The sequence below is a fragment of the Vanessa atalanta genome, chromosome 23 (genome assembly GCF_905147765.1).
Source record: "Vanessa atalanta chromosome 23, ilVanAtal1.2, whole genome shotgun sequence".
NCBI classification, from domain to species: Eukaryota; Metazoa; Arthropoda; class Insecta; order Lepidoptera; family Nymphalidae; genus Vanessa; species Vanessa atalanta.
In genome coordinates this window covers 90,287-106,480 of record NC_061893.1, presented here as the reverse complement: position 1 = coordinate 106,480, position 16,194 = coordinate 90,287, and the positions used below count along the sequence as shown (strand labels likewise).

The 16,194-nt window shown below is 36.5% G+C and overlaps 1 protein-coding gene across 6 annotated transcripts in view; it reads left to right on the top strand.

Moving 5' to 3' along the window:
* LOC125073208 (actin-binding LIM protein 2) overlaps positions 1–16,194 on the top strand; it is a 49,255-nt gene that overhangs the window by 11,261 nt on the left and 21,800 nt on the right. Inside the window, exon 1 of one of the 6 annotated variants that reach the window (XM_047683946.1) lies at positions 14,579–14,612. The exons of the other annotated variants lie outside the window; for them this stretch is intronic. Within the exon in view, the coding sequence (XP_047539902.1) occupies positions 14,594–14,612 (19 nt within the window). The 5' untranslated portion in view covers positions 14,579–14,593. Of the gene's footprint in view, positions 1–14,578; positions 14,613–16,194 lie in introns of those variants that run through there. 6 annotated transcript variants of the gene reach the window in all.

Genomic DNA, 16,194 nt, shown 5'->3' with positions numbered 1-16,194 from the left:
TTAAACACCTAAAATTGTTTATGACGTATACCTTACCTAACACTATATACATATATAACTTTGTATGAAGTTCCCTTTTTAAAGATATAAATTTGAGGCATTACATATTTAAATTAATTATAATAATTTAATGTATCAGTAATGTTGGGCATCTGGGCTGGGCTCTTCTTAGTTTTGAGACAGCGATGCCATAGTTGACCACGCTGGCCTAGTGCTGGTTGAATGCAAGACATAACTTGGTAAAATCAGAGATGCATCCACGCAATCGAACTTTTCCGTTGCAGTCCAACATTTGATTATTCCAGCTTCTTAATACTTTGAATATACATTTTTATTCAAATTATAATAACTAAACACAAGCTAACTTCTATGCGGGCGTAGCAGCGGCTTCAGCTAGTTGATAATAAAGTTCTATTCTAGTTACATAAGGAGCTAGATTTTACTTTCGCTCATATCTTAATCCTACATTAAGATAGTTCGAATCAGGTATTACGAAGTATTTTAGCTAATTATGTGCATATATTTCCAAGAGTGTCACAGATACTTATCGCCTGCTCGTATCAGTGAGGTAGTGTAGGATTAAGATTGCGTAGTGCATAATCAGAGAAATCGCTTTCCGGGTCAATCGAACGGTTCGTACTGATATAAAAAAGTATACAAGTACATACATTAATATGACGTAATTATGTAGATCATTTAATTTTATTATAAATAAACATTGCCGTTTACTGATCCGTTTATTCGACCCGAGATGCTAATATGTGTTTGTAATTCATCTGCTGTTCAGAGAGGAACGCAAACATCGTGAGGAAATCTGCACGTAACAGGTAATAATCTGCTACACGTGTATTAACCATATTGACCAACTCGTGCCGGATTAAAAAAGCTGCAAACTGAAGAGCAGAGGATTTGCGCAATAGCAGGGCTCTTACTCTGTTATAATGAATTTAATAAAAAGTAAGTGAAGCATTATTAAAGTACTATTTCTGAAATTAAACTTCAACGAATACTTTCGATTGCTTCTCTAATTAAAGTATACTCGTAAGAAACACTATTCAATAGCGTCTATTTAAAAGAAATAGTGTTACGGAATAATTGCGTTACCATACTTTTAGCAAAGTAAACTGCAGCCAGCAGCGAGTCATTAAGCTGACCTGACCTATTTTATTATTCGCTTGAGACCTAAACGAGAACTACACGTTGAATTCCATGATCGCAAATGAAATAAATTATAAACTACTTTACGAGTTCAATTTCACTAAATTTAATTTGCAGAATTAAGATTTATTCGTTGGGCAAATCATTATTTTTTGCTGTTATTCGGACTAAATAACATTATTTTTATTGAACGCTGAGGCAGTTGTAACTCATGAGGAACAAATGGCTAATTCAATTAAAGTCGGAATAAAATAGTTAACACCACAATATTTAATTATTATGTGTTCTACAAGTGGAGCTCCGTCAGGTCTCAGTCGCTTACAAACGTAACTTTAATAACATTGTATATATTTTAGTCGCGTTTTTTAAATTTTTTTGAATACTTTACCCGACTCGACGCTTCGACACAGTTCACCTGTTGTGGGCTTTCTTCGCCTTCCCTCGTCGTGTAATGGAGGTACACGTAAAAAAATCAGATGTAATCCATGGCGGATAACATCAGATATGACCTATTTTATGATTAGAATTAATTAGAATATCTTTATACAACAAGGTAAAGCGAAACACGCAGAGTAATATTGTTATATTGTCAATAACATTGAATATAAGTGATTTTGTATTTGCCATTATAAACATTTCAAATGATATACAAATCATTATTCTAAGTCATCAATTACCTGCCATTTTGTGAAATCGAATAATTACGGCGGGCGGGCGGGCGATACACGAGACTTATGCAAAGTTTTCTAAGTTATAGTCTAAGCTAATATTATCACGTCTCGTAGCACTGTATCTAATGACACATCTCCGAGGCGACAGTTTAAACAAGCGAGAGACAGACTATGTTTATAGCGTGCCTCGTGCATTTTATGGGGCGACGAACTCAATTAATGTGACGGTTTCCCATGAAAGACGTTCGCCGTCGGATCGCGTGCAGACGGTGTAATGTGCACATTCAGATTCCAGAGAAGTAATGAATTTAGTTGTAGTCCAACCGCAGAGACCTTTGCACTCGTCGCCCGATCAATGACGAGTTTCATTCGATTGAATGTCGCCGCTGATTAGATGCGCCTTTCGTACTTGTTACACAATCTCCTACCCGCTACATATTTATCGTAAAATGAAGGAAAAATCATTGTTTCAATGAAATATTCATAAATATCAAAGTTAAACAAAATGAATTTTGTTTTATTAGGCTCGTACCAAAACATCAGTACTTTTGTATATACATGTTATAAAAATAAATTGAATTTAAAGTTACCACTGCACCGGTTCGTGATTTAGAATCAAATAACCAGCAAGAGACTTAGTTGTTACTTTTTTCCGAGTATCAATTTACTCAAGTAGGTACGATATTATTTCAATTATTATTTGTTCTGCGTGGAAGTCAACAAATACTAACTCATCAACTAGTTTTTGTTCATCCGCCCACTTATATAGTAAAAAAATGATGTATGCAATCATTCAGCGAGAAAAGGATTAATTAATAAATCATTTTAACATTTATCCTAACATTTCTGGCTATTTGTGTGGCTGGACAAAAGGGAGAAACAACCTGACAGCACATTCTGCGCAATTCTTTTTATTTAAATCTAAGTGTAATATCTTGCCAATGTCATGATCATCCGCGGATTCGATTGTTAATTGGTTTTCCTAATATCTGTCGAACCCCATGGCGAGCGCTTTTAAAGTCTGAGTGTAGGTACAGCTCATTGTGCCGCGGCCGACGACCCGCGACGTGACTGCGCGCACCGACACAGCTGCTCCGAGCCTCCGACCATCTCGTGACTTTTGCTTTTATTCACTAGAACCATTTGCCCAGGAATAGGCAGACGCTTACTATATACAATGGAATGGTTATTATAAGCGTTGACGTTGACATTTGAATTACGCGATGCCGATGGTAAGCTAACAATGGAACTACTTGGACGGATTCGTTTAGTTGGCCCTGGTTTAATTGCACGATTGGGGCGTTTTGTTGTCACTTGTTAATATTTAACTAAAAACTCTTAAAATTTTACGATGATGCTTATATTATATCTGCAAAAAAATAACAATATTAAGAGCATTTTAATGGTTGGATTGGTTCCAATACAAGCAACGTGTACGCACTAAATGGTTCGAGTGATAACGATTCGACCTCATGAGAGGGATTCCGTGTCTGAGATAAATAAACATTTCCCGATTCGGTTTCACAGAAACAATACACGATAGAACGTTTTGCTCTGTTGAAATGTAACAAATAAGACGTTTGACTAGTTTAGTATGCGGATAAAGTATTGGTTACTTTTTAATATAAGATAGATCTATGGCCGTAAAATATCATATATTAAAATATTAGAATAGGTTACAATCACCTATAAGACAATACCAACGAAATTTTCATTCGTGCCTTTTATACAGACAGAAAAATCTTACTGAAAAATCTACCAAATAGAACCGAAAAGATGCGGAGTATTTAGTTAGGTAGTCTTATTAACAAGATAGCAGAATGATTCTAGCTAGCGACGCTAATGTATTATTTCGTTTGAGCTGTGCTCATCGCTACTACCGTAATCAAAGCGCGTACCAGCCTTTTGGAAAAACCTTACGAGAAACGGAAAAAACCGCAGTGCATGTCGAACAATTATGAAAACTATACATATGACAACACTGACAACGACGAAAGTCACGATTTTTATGTAATGGGCTTGCAGTCGATGTTGTAAGAAAATATCTCGCTTGTTATAATATGATAGAAGCAATTTTACGATATTTATCATGTATATATATAGATCTATATCTGAAATTAATGACCTAGCAGTTTCAGAGTGTCTAGCGTATAAGGCTTTTGATCTCGAGGTTCGGTGTCCAAATATAAGAGAGAGTGAAGGAATAGAGTGCATCTGCTAAGTGCGATGACGAATGGCATCTATCTGATTAACCAGGAATAAACTCTCAATAATCAGGAGATGAGACCTTACTATTGAGACGTCATCATTCAACTCAGAGATACGATAACTGAATCATACTTAAAGTATGTTCCTAATACGTTCTCCAATTATGAAAATGTTGGTAGAGATGATCTGTGATTGGGATTTATTAAATCACTAATTAGTGTCGAGGGAACAATAAGTAGAACATTTGTGATTATTGCGTGTACGATTTGAAGTAGGTCGAGGTGAAAATTGAAATAAAGGTCTGTAATAAAACAGGCGCCATAGAAATTAACACCGTTTTAATATTATAATACGTGAAATATGAATGATTAGGTACACAATACATTCACATATAACACGGTACTTTAGACTTATCAATCGTCGACCTTTTGTTCGGGAGTTTGCATAATGTTGAGTGACTAATTATTGTAAATAAAATGTCACTTTTAAACCGGTGAAGTTTTTATTTATCGCGTGTTCAATGTATCTCAACCGCTCTGGATACAGAACATTTGGAACAAGTACTGTCTCATCATCATTATTTTTAGCGAGTGATAAGTTGTTTTCATTTTATATATTTTAGGTCGTGATGACAAATGTTAAACTCTTCATATGTTGAATGCGAATATAAAAGCAAAGCTTTTACACAATTACGTAGGGTGTTTGTAACTGAGTTCAAAGAATAATTGGTGGTCGTCTCCATCCTACGTGATGTTACCAAAATGTGTCCTTTTGGCACAAATCAAACCAATGGGTGGTTATAATTAAAATTAATTCAAGTTTCAGTTGATGAGTTTGTTGTAAATCGACAGCACGATACGGATTAGAGACATTCTTAGTGCGACAAGGGACAGAATTATTCAATGAGTCACCGAGTATTGTGTGATCTCAGCTCGCTTGAAATAAAGCAGTATTAAGTAGTACCGCTGTGGCTGGTGGCTACTAGAAGTGTAAGATGCCGGCAGCCGGGGACGGGGGCGCTCGCGGCGGCGGCGTGACGCGAGTGCCCTTGGCATTATTATTGCTATCAGCGGTGCGGTGACATCATCGCGACGGTCCGACCGCGCGTGCCGTCGCACGATGAATATTAACTCGCGATAACACTTTCTTGGCACGGATGGCTTTACAGAGGCGAGCGCGAGAAAACATACGGAAACTTACTCATATTTCTTTCACTTTTCATTCTATATATGTATTTTTTATCAAACTTATAGATTATCTCATTTGTACGACATGCTTAGTCATCCTTAATATTTACACAAACACATTAAATAATTAAAAGAAAATACAGTGTTTAAAACTTGGTATTGAAACGAAACCTTGCTTTTAGAATACAATGGAGAAAAGAACATAACGGCCAACCCACTTCCATAATCTGAATACAATAACACTTGTTATTTCATATCGAAGGTCGTAGTTCAACGTCAGTGTGTCTGTCTCGAACGTAACGGCGCGGAGTCCTACGTGTGTCGGCGCCCGCGGTACGGTACGCCGCCGCCGTACGGTGTGCGGTGTGCGGTGAGTGTTGTTCGCTTAGGAACAGACTACCCCGCGTGGGCGCCCGGCGCTTCGTCTGCCGACCAACAGGCAGCCTATTACTGCATATTTACAATTAACTTTGCAGATAATAAATTGCATATGTGTTGCAAATTAATGTGTTTTTCCATTTATTTTACCTTATTTTTTCCATTAAAAATCGGCCCGGCGGTAAACTTAAATGTAATTATTAATATACGATTTAAAGGTATAGGATAATATAAGGTAATTAAATAAACATTAACACAGAATTCACAGTCACGCCTTCGTTAAAGTTTAATTTAGATTATTAATAAAACAAATATTTTTTTCGTCGTCGGTTAAAATTTATCAAAGTTCTGTTCAATGAGCGCGACCGCTGATGTCATAATTCGTAAATGGCCCTGAAAACGTATATCTACATGTTTCTGTAGTCCCACATGCGCGTGTCCTCGCTATGCTGTTTCGACATAAACTAATGTATTTGAAAAAACAACTACATTGCGTTTCTGTTTAATTTCTAAATAATTATTACGAAAAAAATTCGTACGATATATTGAATTAAATGGAAACGTATTGCGCAAAGCGCAGCGCGATGCAGGCCACTGAATAAGTTTACTCAAGAGTCAGGACACAATTACTTAACAAGTAAGCTACTTCAACAATTGATATCAAATGGTATACGAGTCAGAGAAGTAATCCCTCGGTGTTGTTCAATCAATTAGTTATTATATTAACATTTCTGTTGAGTCTCTCCTAATTTTGCCCGCTTCCCATCGATAGATTACAATATAACGAAAAGTAATGCGTTAAATTGCAATCATATTTCACGGTTCACAATATTTCGACAGTTGACAATCTGACGAGATAGATTGTAATCTAAGGATGTTTGTAATCTTACGGTGACATATATATTGTTATAGTTTTATCGGCTTACAATAAAGAGTATTTGTATGATCTGTTGATCCAACCAGATACACTTTCGCATTTATAATAAACATGTCGGAGACAGACATACGTAGATATGTAATATAATTTGGAAGTTATTAAGGGTTTGTTTAGTTAGTCGACATCTGTTCGAAGATGTAAGCGATTGACTGACGTCAGTACAGAAAAGTATTTTTTCTGTACTGACGTCAGGGATTATTGATAGCGGGATTAATTAGCGCAATTACAAACCCTCGGCCGAGATCGTCGTGTTTTTTAAGTTTTTTAGGTTAAAATGTAATTGCTCTCCAAAATTTGATATGTCGTACCCGAGAAGAACAATTCACGGAAATCCGAAGAACATAACTTCGTTTATAAATAAAATATATAGAGAAATTATAGGTTGTCAGTTCCTGCTTTCAAGAAATAATATTATTATTATCAATTGCAAATAAGCTACTTGTGTAAGAAGTGGAAACTGGGAACAAGAATAGACCAATGGTGATGATTGTACCTGCGCTTAAAATCGCTAGACGAAGTCGAAATCACTGCTTGAAATAATACTATTATAGAAGTTTCAGTTTTATATGTTTAGTATTTTGAAATGGTTTCATCTTGTACACGAGACCTAGATGCGTTTTCATTTAGCACACCTACAGGCTCGCGGTAATGTGCGCTTCGTGAGATCATCGCTCCGACCGTGAGCCGTGAGCGCACTGAGGGAGCTGGAAGACATATTTAAAATACATGATCGTTCTTATTTTACGTTATTGTATTAAACATTATAAATTGCAATAACGTTTGTTACTGCTATGAGCAGCGCGTATCACCTATATTCATGTCGATATCATTAATACACATTATGTTACGTAAGTGCATCGTATAAATATTTCAAAAGTGCAGCTTCATTTAGACGATGCTCGAGTGCCTTTTGCTAGCAAAATCAAAAGAAATCTTGTAATATTAAGGACACCAACGATTTATTTTGTAGTAAAATGATGTTAATTGTCGTGGTTAAGGCGACATATTCCATTTTTTTTATCTTTAAACCACTAGGTACAAACTATTTTCCTTGCGGTATAAGTGTATCAAAGTTTTTTTAACTTTATATATTTGTCATAACCCAAGATGGCCCAGTGATGAGAACACGTGCATCGTAACCGATGATTGCGGGTTCAAAAATAGGTGATCACTGATTTTTCATGTGTCTAATCTGTGTTTATACTGTATCTCATGTATGACGACCTCCGTGGTCGAGTAGTGTGTACACCGGTTTTCATGAGTACGCCACTCCGAGGTCCCGGGTTCGATTCCCGGCCGAGTCGATGTAGAAAAATTCATTAGTTTTCTATGTTGTCTTGGGTCTGGGTGTTTGTGGTACCGTCGTTACTTCTGATTTCCATAACACAAGTGCTTTAGCTACTTACATTGGGATCAGAGTAATGTATGTGATGTTGTCCAATATTTATATTTATATTATATTTATTATATTTATATCTCATGCTCAGCGATTAAGGAAAGCATCGTGAGGAAACATGTATATGCCTAATTTTAACGAAATTCTGCCACACGTGTATGCACCAATCCGCATTGGGCAACGTGGTGGAATAAGCTCCAACCCCTCTCCGCAAAGGGAGAGGCGGCCTTAGCGCAGCAGTGATACATTTACAGGCTGTTACTTTCCTTGTGTCAGCAAAAATATAGTTTCATGAATAAAACATTTTAGCAACCCTAGAAAATCATCTACATCAAGATCGATTCCCATCTTTTAATGTGTCCAGATATTAGCTTACGGAACCAATAACACCGGCTTCTTTCCTATCCATCGTTGGTACGGAACCTCATGGTGAATGTAGATCATGGTCATCGATGTTCGAATAACAGTTCAGTCATAAGAATTCGCAGCGAAGTAAATTATCACCGGGTCGCTCTATTAAATTGCGATTTAATTTGTGTTAATTCGTTTCAGGGGAGAAAGTGATCGGAACTGCTAAATGATAAAATAAAAAAATATTTTTTACTGCGTCATGCGTTTTATACGAGCTGTCGTATTTGTTATATTGTTTGAGAAAAAAAGAAATATATATATATATACCTATATTTATATATGAAGCAGCACACACAGCACACACACACACACGCACGCACACACCCACCCACACACACACACACACACACACACACACACACACACACACACACACACGCGCGCGCGCGCACACACACACACACACACACACACACACACACTAGGAATGACCACTAGCGATAAAATAACTTAACCTACAAATTTGAGAAAATAATAAAAACAAAAAAGAACCATACAAATCTTATTTAGCACTGGCATGTCCGAAATTGAACCACTCAGTATAAGTCCCGTGTAAGACACCTATGACCTAACGCTGATTGTCAGCGGTTAGCCTGTGGTCGCGTCTGAGTTTTTTGAGCATTCCCTGGAAATTAATCCTCGATAAAAAATACCAAGTCTTCTAATATGTTTGTTATTGTCTACATCCGCGACGAGTTTCATTGCAATCTAACAAGATTAGTTTGCATTCGGTTCGATAACAATGCTCTACGATCGACCTTATGTAAACATACTTCTTCCCACACAGCCCGTTATAAGTTTATTATAATATGTACATGGAGTTTTAACGAATTTGTTTACTTTAACGTCTGCGTACGACGAGTATGTTACCGACACTAGACATCACACGTACAGACAGTACAGTACGCGGCGTCTGTTCAACAATATTCAATTAAATTCATTTTAATTCAATTCAATACAATCTTCGGCCAAGTTAATTCACACGTTTTGACAACTGGGCCATGTCGGTCCTTTAAATAAATTATAATATTTTTATCCGAACACCTCTTTATTACGTGATCATAGTGTTGATCAATTATACTGCACGAAGTGTAATCTCATCTGGTGCCTGAACACTATCGTTTCATCGAATAAACTGGAATTTTAATCGGTTATTTTTTTTGTCAGTAATTGTTTTATCGATAATAGGCCGGAGTAAGTGTCAACTAATTTGGTCGCAGAATAATTGCCAACTGAACTCACTACGGAGATATTCTGGACACTAAAATCTAAGACTGAGGTAGTCGAGTGATACATTTTGATTGTTCTCTTGAAACTCTAGGATATCAAAATTACTCAAACCAATGCTTAAGCATGTACTTTGATAAGCGTAACAAATCGTATGGTAGTTGTACACTGCGAATTATGCGCTTGAGGTGTAGATCATGATTCATGAATGAATGTTTAACAATGGGTTTAGGTAACGGCGGTGTCTGCCAAATGGTCGTCGACGTGGCCGTGACCGAACTTCATGTTTGTATACTATGTCTAGAATCACCCGAGAATATTCTCGTTAGGAGTATAACTGTTACAGTATGCAATTTATATTGTCGTATTGAAAATCCTAAAATGTATAATTAAATATAATTAATTTTAACGATATCCGCTTTTTTGCGATTGCTTGTCATTTTCTCACACTGGGTCTATGCTAACATCCGTGACGTGAAAGCATTGTGTTACTTTTTATTAAATGCAATTGTATTGAGGGAATGAAAGATTGTTTAACATTGACATAGATCTGTCTGTTTGCAAATTGATTGAGCCATACGTCTTGTAGACGTGCTCGTATATTTATTATATTGACAGATCAACTGACACAAGCTGACTTGATAACTTAGTATCGGTTTGTTTCTGCTTTAAAAGTAATTCAGTAATTAATTTATGCAATGATATACACAACGAATATAACAATTTAGGTACCCGATGCCAATCAAACTGCCAAAATCAGGCTTTTCAGTGATACAGAGCACTGGTGAGAAGTACGAGACTTTACTATTGTTCAGAAGCAGAGAGCATTATTTACTGTAGTGAGTAAAGCACTTCTGTATACGCTGTTTAAATCTAAAATAACTAATATCAATCCTGTGTTTTGATTTACAAGTGTATCAGATAGTGACAATGAGTTGGATGTCGCGATATGTGTCACGGGTGTTGTAAACTATGAATTATAATTCATAAATAAAACAAAATTCCAGAACGCAATGGGCAAGCCTTGAACTATAAAAACTTCAATGAACGCATCCGGCTATAAAGTTTAAGTCTAAATTAATTGATATAAAAAGCGTTCCGTTTATAAATATACGACATATTTTCATTCGAGTCGGTGTTTATTTTTGCTAACGAATTAAAGGTCACGGTCGACGCTGACGTGGTCCTTACGGTTTCGATATCGCCAGCCACAATATCGCCATTGATTTTTTTTTAAGTAAGGGGACATATGAATTTGCCAACAGATGGTTAATGGTCACTGTATCGTAACGTAACGTAAGGAGCCGAGATGGCCCAGTGGTTAGAACGCGTGCATCTTAACCGATGATTTCGGGTTCAAACCCAGGCAGGCACCACTGAAATTTCATGTGCTTAATTTGTGTTTATAATTCATCTCGTGCTCGGCGGTGAAGGAAAACATCGTGAGGAAACCTGCATGTGTCTAATTTCAACGAAATTCAGCCACATGTGTATTCCGCCAACCCGTATTGGAGCAGCGTGGTGGAATATGCTCCAAACCTTCTCCTCAAAGGGAGAGGAGGCCTTTATCCCAGCAGTGGGACATTTACGGGCTGCTTATGTTTATGCTTATGTAACGTTAACCACGGGCTCTTAAGACTATGTGAATGTATATAGACAAGCTTATTCATTCACACACAGCTGTACGAGTTATTGAGGGCGGAACAATTAATTCTATGATTGGGAAGGAATTAACGAATGCATAGCATTCGTTAATCTGTATCTGGTCAGCTCCAACCAGGTAGATATTTTCGTTTTTACTACATCATTAGCCAATCACAAAGTTCTGCTGGACATCACCTCTCCCAAAAGGGCGCCTCCTTTCCTCCGTTCTCCGCCTTCCGCGTCCAATTGGGTTCCGCCGCTTTCAGGTCATAATAATATAACAATGTCAATATTATCATCGTTTGATTCGATTTGTGTGGAAATTTTATGTAAGGTTTTTCTGTCATGTGTAAATTACAGGATAGTTTTACTTGGTGATGGCTTTGTGCAAGACCGTCTGGGTACTTACCATTCACTTATAAATTCTATCTCCAAGCAGCAATACTGAGTACTGTTGTATTCTGGTTTGAAATGTGAGCGAGCCAGTGTTCATAATAAAATAAAATGTTAGTTTCCATGGTAGGTGGCACATTGGTGAACTCTTGCGGCTTTGCGGCTATGGGCAGCGGGGACTGCTTACCATCATGCCCATTTGGTCGTCCGCCAGCTCTTGTTATATAAAAAAATAGTATGCGCGTAAGCACATGTACCTACTCTTTCTATTCCCCCACCAATTTCCGGCGCCAATCCAAACAGTGAGATTATAATTTTAATTTATAGTATAATTATAGAAATTCAATTATTGGTTAAATTAATTGTTAAGAGCAGGATCAACTAGAAATAATAATTACCTATTAAATACCTAATAAACCAATACGTAAAAAAGTCACGTGAATCATATCCCAGCTAACATATGATGTGGGTCATGAACACCTTCGCTTCCGGTTAACTGATTATGTTACGCAATAATTTATATGAAAACTGAAAATAATTACATGCATTGTAAGATAGCATGGAATGAAGATTATTCGTTTTGTAGTGACCTCTAGCTCAACGAGTTCTAATACCCCGTCACATTGCTTTATAAATAACAAATATTTTTTTTATTATTCTAGGTACGTATCTTTAGTTATTTAATGAAACAAAAGTGATGATATTTAATTTAACTCAATGAACGTTTTTCGGCTGTATAATGTTTTATTTCGTAAGTATAAGATCGACATTAAATTCAAATAATATTGTTATTTATATTATTGCTTTTTGGCCAAACCGCGTATGAATGAGGTGCGCGCACTCGCGTAAATACTTCTTACATCATATCCGTTGAACCGATAAAACATTTGAATGCACGAAACAAACTAATGTGCTTCTTAATCATACCGCAATACGAGTCGCGACTCGACTTCTTACAAGCGAGGCCCCGTCCGACGCGCGATTCGTTTATATTTCCCGAATACATTCTTTTCCCATTCATTTTCACATGAATTCTATTTGAGGAACGTTTCAGCAATTCCGACGCTCGATGTATTCCTGCCGACTTTTCGAGGAACGATGTTTGTTTATGACTTATTCGAATATTTCAAAAGTGTGCACTCGTACGTGTACAATTAGTACGCTTCTGTAAATTGAATGCTTCTAGCAGAAACATCGCGCTCTGCGACGAAGGGGCCTAGATATAGTAAAAGACTCCAGGAATTGGAAGCGATTCTGAGATGAGTAGGAATACAAGCAACATTTTTTCATATAAAAGTGGTGATTGTATAAAAAAGTATGTCATTCCTTGGGGTTCAAGCTTAAAATGTCATATCAAATGTCATCAATTTCGGTTCAGTAGAGTAACTCTTTGCTTTGGCATTTCTAATATTAATACTTTTCACCCGCACCGTCGTGCGCGTTTCAGAGGTTGATACTATTCACACTATCTGTTTATAAATGATAGCCTGTGTGTTATTATTTAAGTTATATTTTTGAAATATTCATCATTAAAATTCATTTAGTAGTTTTGGCGTGAGAGAGAAATAAACATTCATACATACAAACGCTGGGTTGATTATATATAAAATCGTTATTTCTCTATGTAACCTGGAGTTAATATTAACTTATTTGTTTCCAACTTTAAATCGCGACTTCGGTGCGTAGCTGATAATTTCTATTTTCTCTGTAATTGATTGGTAACAAAGTTTCCTTTATGTAATCTTGTGTAGAACCTTACTTAATACAGAATAATTACTAATACTAACATAATAAGTACATTAAAAAAAGAATTACGGGTTCATTTTTGTAACCGTTGATTATTTGGCTTATAACTAAATATATAACGTATTATATTTTTATTTAAAATGTCCTGAAGACAAACTTTTACGCTACTATTAAGGGAGCGCTATTTCGATGAGTCCACTACTACACCAATACTAACGCGATGACAGGGACCGAATCAGGGATAGTCTTCCCGATACGATATGCCGAGCAATATATATATGTGAACAAATAATAGTTAGCAATAATTATATTATGAAACGAATAGTTGCGTAGCATTAAAAAGAACAACAACAACAGTACAACAAAAAAGAACTAGTAGCGGCAGCCACGACACGTTAAATGTACATAAGAAGCGAAATTTTAAAACCGAGGTCGCAGTCGAGTATTTTATTGACTTCTTTTCGAAAGTGTTTGTAAAATTAATTTAATATATAAAATGGTTGACCTTCTCGGGTATAGTTTTAAGATGCAGTAAAATCTCAAGTAAGGTTAGAGAGCGGGCGACCTTGGCCCGCGCCAGTGTGCAACATCGTATAAGGAAAATATTATGTCACTCGAAGCATAAACGACTCTGTGTACAACACTTACGAGAATACCTGCACCGGCATTAAGCAGTGTAAACTTACTTTCATCTCAAAAGTAATACATATTTAAGAACGTTCTAAGAACCATTTGTAGTCATGTGTGTAGATACGATCGACATCGTCCACTCGATGCAGTAATTTGGGTATATAGATTTGTACACCTCATAATCATCAACATTTTCTATATAATTGTATTGTTTCTTGTGCCTGTGTATGCAAGTTAGCGATTCGATTTGGCACAAGCACGATTTAGATTTATTTCTTATTAGATTTTTTAGAAATCAAAAACTCGAGAATTCCCTTTGTTTATTCCGAGATCAATAGGAGCGACTTAACAAGTCGACGCAACGTTATTTGACTAAAAGCACCTTCAACGATTTGTTCAAAACACACATAAGATATTTTCTAAATCATGTTGAATAACGCAGCAGAATATTCAGCATCAAGTAATTTGAAAATAATCACGCTAAGGTTACCGTGAGATTATATTATTTTGTTCTTACTATAGACACTAATAATGGTCTTTCTCTTTTTCAGGTAAGGAATTATAAACAATTTTGCAGTCAGTTGTTAGAAGAACAGTAAGCCAGAGGATGGCGTCACGCATGAAAGGTGAAAGAATACAAATAATACCACCAGTGTTGATTGCTTTTGTGGCACTTTCCTTTTTATACAACAAGTAATTTAGCGCGTAAAATTGAACTGCTATTACCGTTTGTACCGACGGCCAATTAAGCTCCGTTTGCGTCCGAATGATGTATTACAATTCGCGCAGTATAGTTATTAGATAGAAGAAAGTCCACTGGCCGGCCGCTTTGCCCCGATTGCGCTTTTTGTAAAGACCTCGTGATGACTCCACGTCGCGTTAACTTTGTTATTTACATCTCATGAACATGAATACACGAGGCCGAGTTATTGTTTCCTTTCAAATTACTTCTCGAGAAAAGAATTTGCGGCCCCGTGGCAACAATTATGATTTTCATTGATATCTATGTGTGTTAAATAAAGGAATACTTAATTAGTATTTATAAAAGTAATCCAAATTCGGTAAGGAAACTAATTTTACTCGTATTTGTTTTGTATGGTATAAGATTTTGTTTCGTGCTGTAATAACTTCTGCCTGATTTTCTGATGATGTTATCAACGAAATCCCCAAACGTAAAGTTAAATATATGGTACAAAGATTTCTCCCAACCGCACCGTAGCGAGATGAATATGGTTTAATTCTATCGCAATGGGTTTGCAGTGAAAGGTACGAGTGACTTCGCTCAGCCCGCGCGAGCCTCTGATTGCAACTTACTTGAGCTGCACGTGTCGGTATTGGCTTTCTATTATTTGCAATCAACTCATTTGGGAACAACAGCACTGTGGGGCGGTATCTTTCTAAGATCAGCTTAAGGAACTATCTCGAGCAAAACATAATAAAGAGTATACGTAATACCTTTATATACTTTACCTTTAATATCTTTCCAACAACTTTACTTTTATATGTTGTTAAGGATATGATTAGTCAAACAATGTTGTGCCTCCTGCTTTCGAATGCCGATTCAATGATGACAAAGAGAGATCCACTATTTAACTAAACAATCGCTAAACAACGTCAGGCCGAAAATATTCACTAACCTTAAGCTAGCCTTCGAATTATAAGAGGCTCATTATAATGACTAGTTTCTTTATGCCGATATCAAGGCAACACTTAACATTACAGTTTCGGCCTCCCGATATTCATATGTTACGGTCTTCTTAAATTAAATGTTATAAATGAGACGCTCAATTTATTCTTCTTTCACGCGGCGGATAATATTATTATGTGACAAAGTAATTGTTTTGTTTATTCCGTTTACTAATGAAAAAAGCTGAGATGGCCCAGTGGTTAGAGCACGTGTTTCTTAACCGATGATTGTGGGTTCAAACCCAGGTAAACACCACTGAATTTTCATGTGCTTAATTTGATTTATAATGCATCTGGTTAGCGGTGAAGGAAAACATCGCGAGGAAACAGGCATGTGTTAGGAGAGGAGGTTTTATCCCAGCAGTCCCCACTGCTTTGACAGGCTGTTACTTACTTAATGAAAAAAAAATCGTATAATGCTTGCTTTAATCTTGGTCAATTAGAGTAGAAATCATTAGAAAATGACCATTAAAACTTGGAGAGCAATTGGCTTGAGAAAGCTCTATAATTTGATAATGTAGG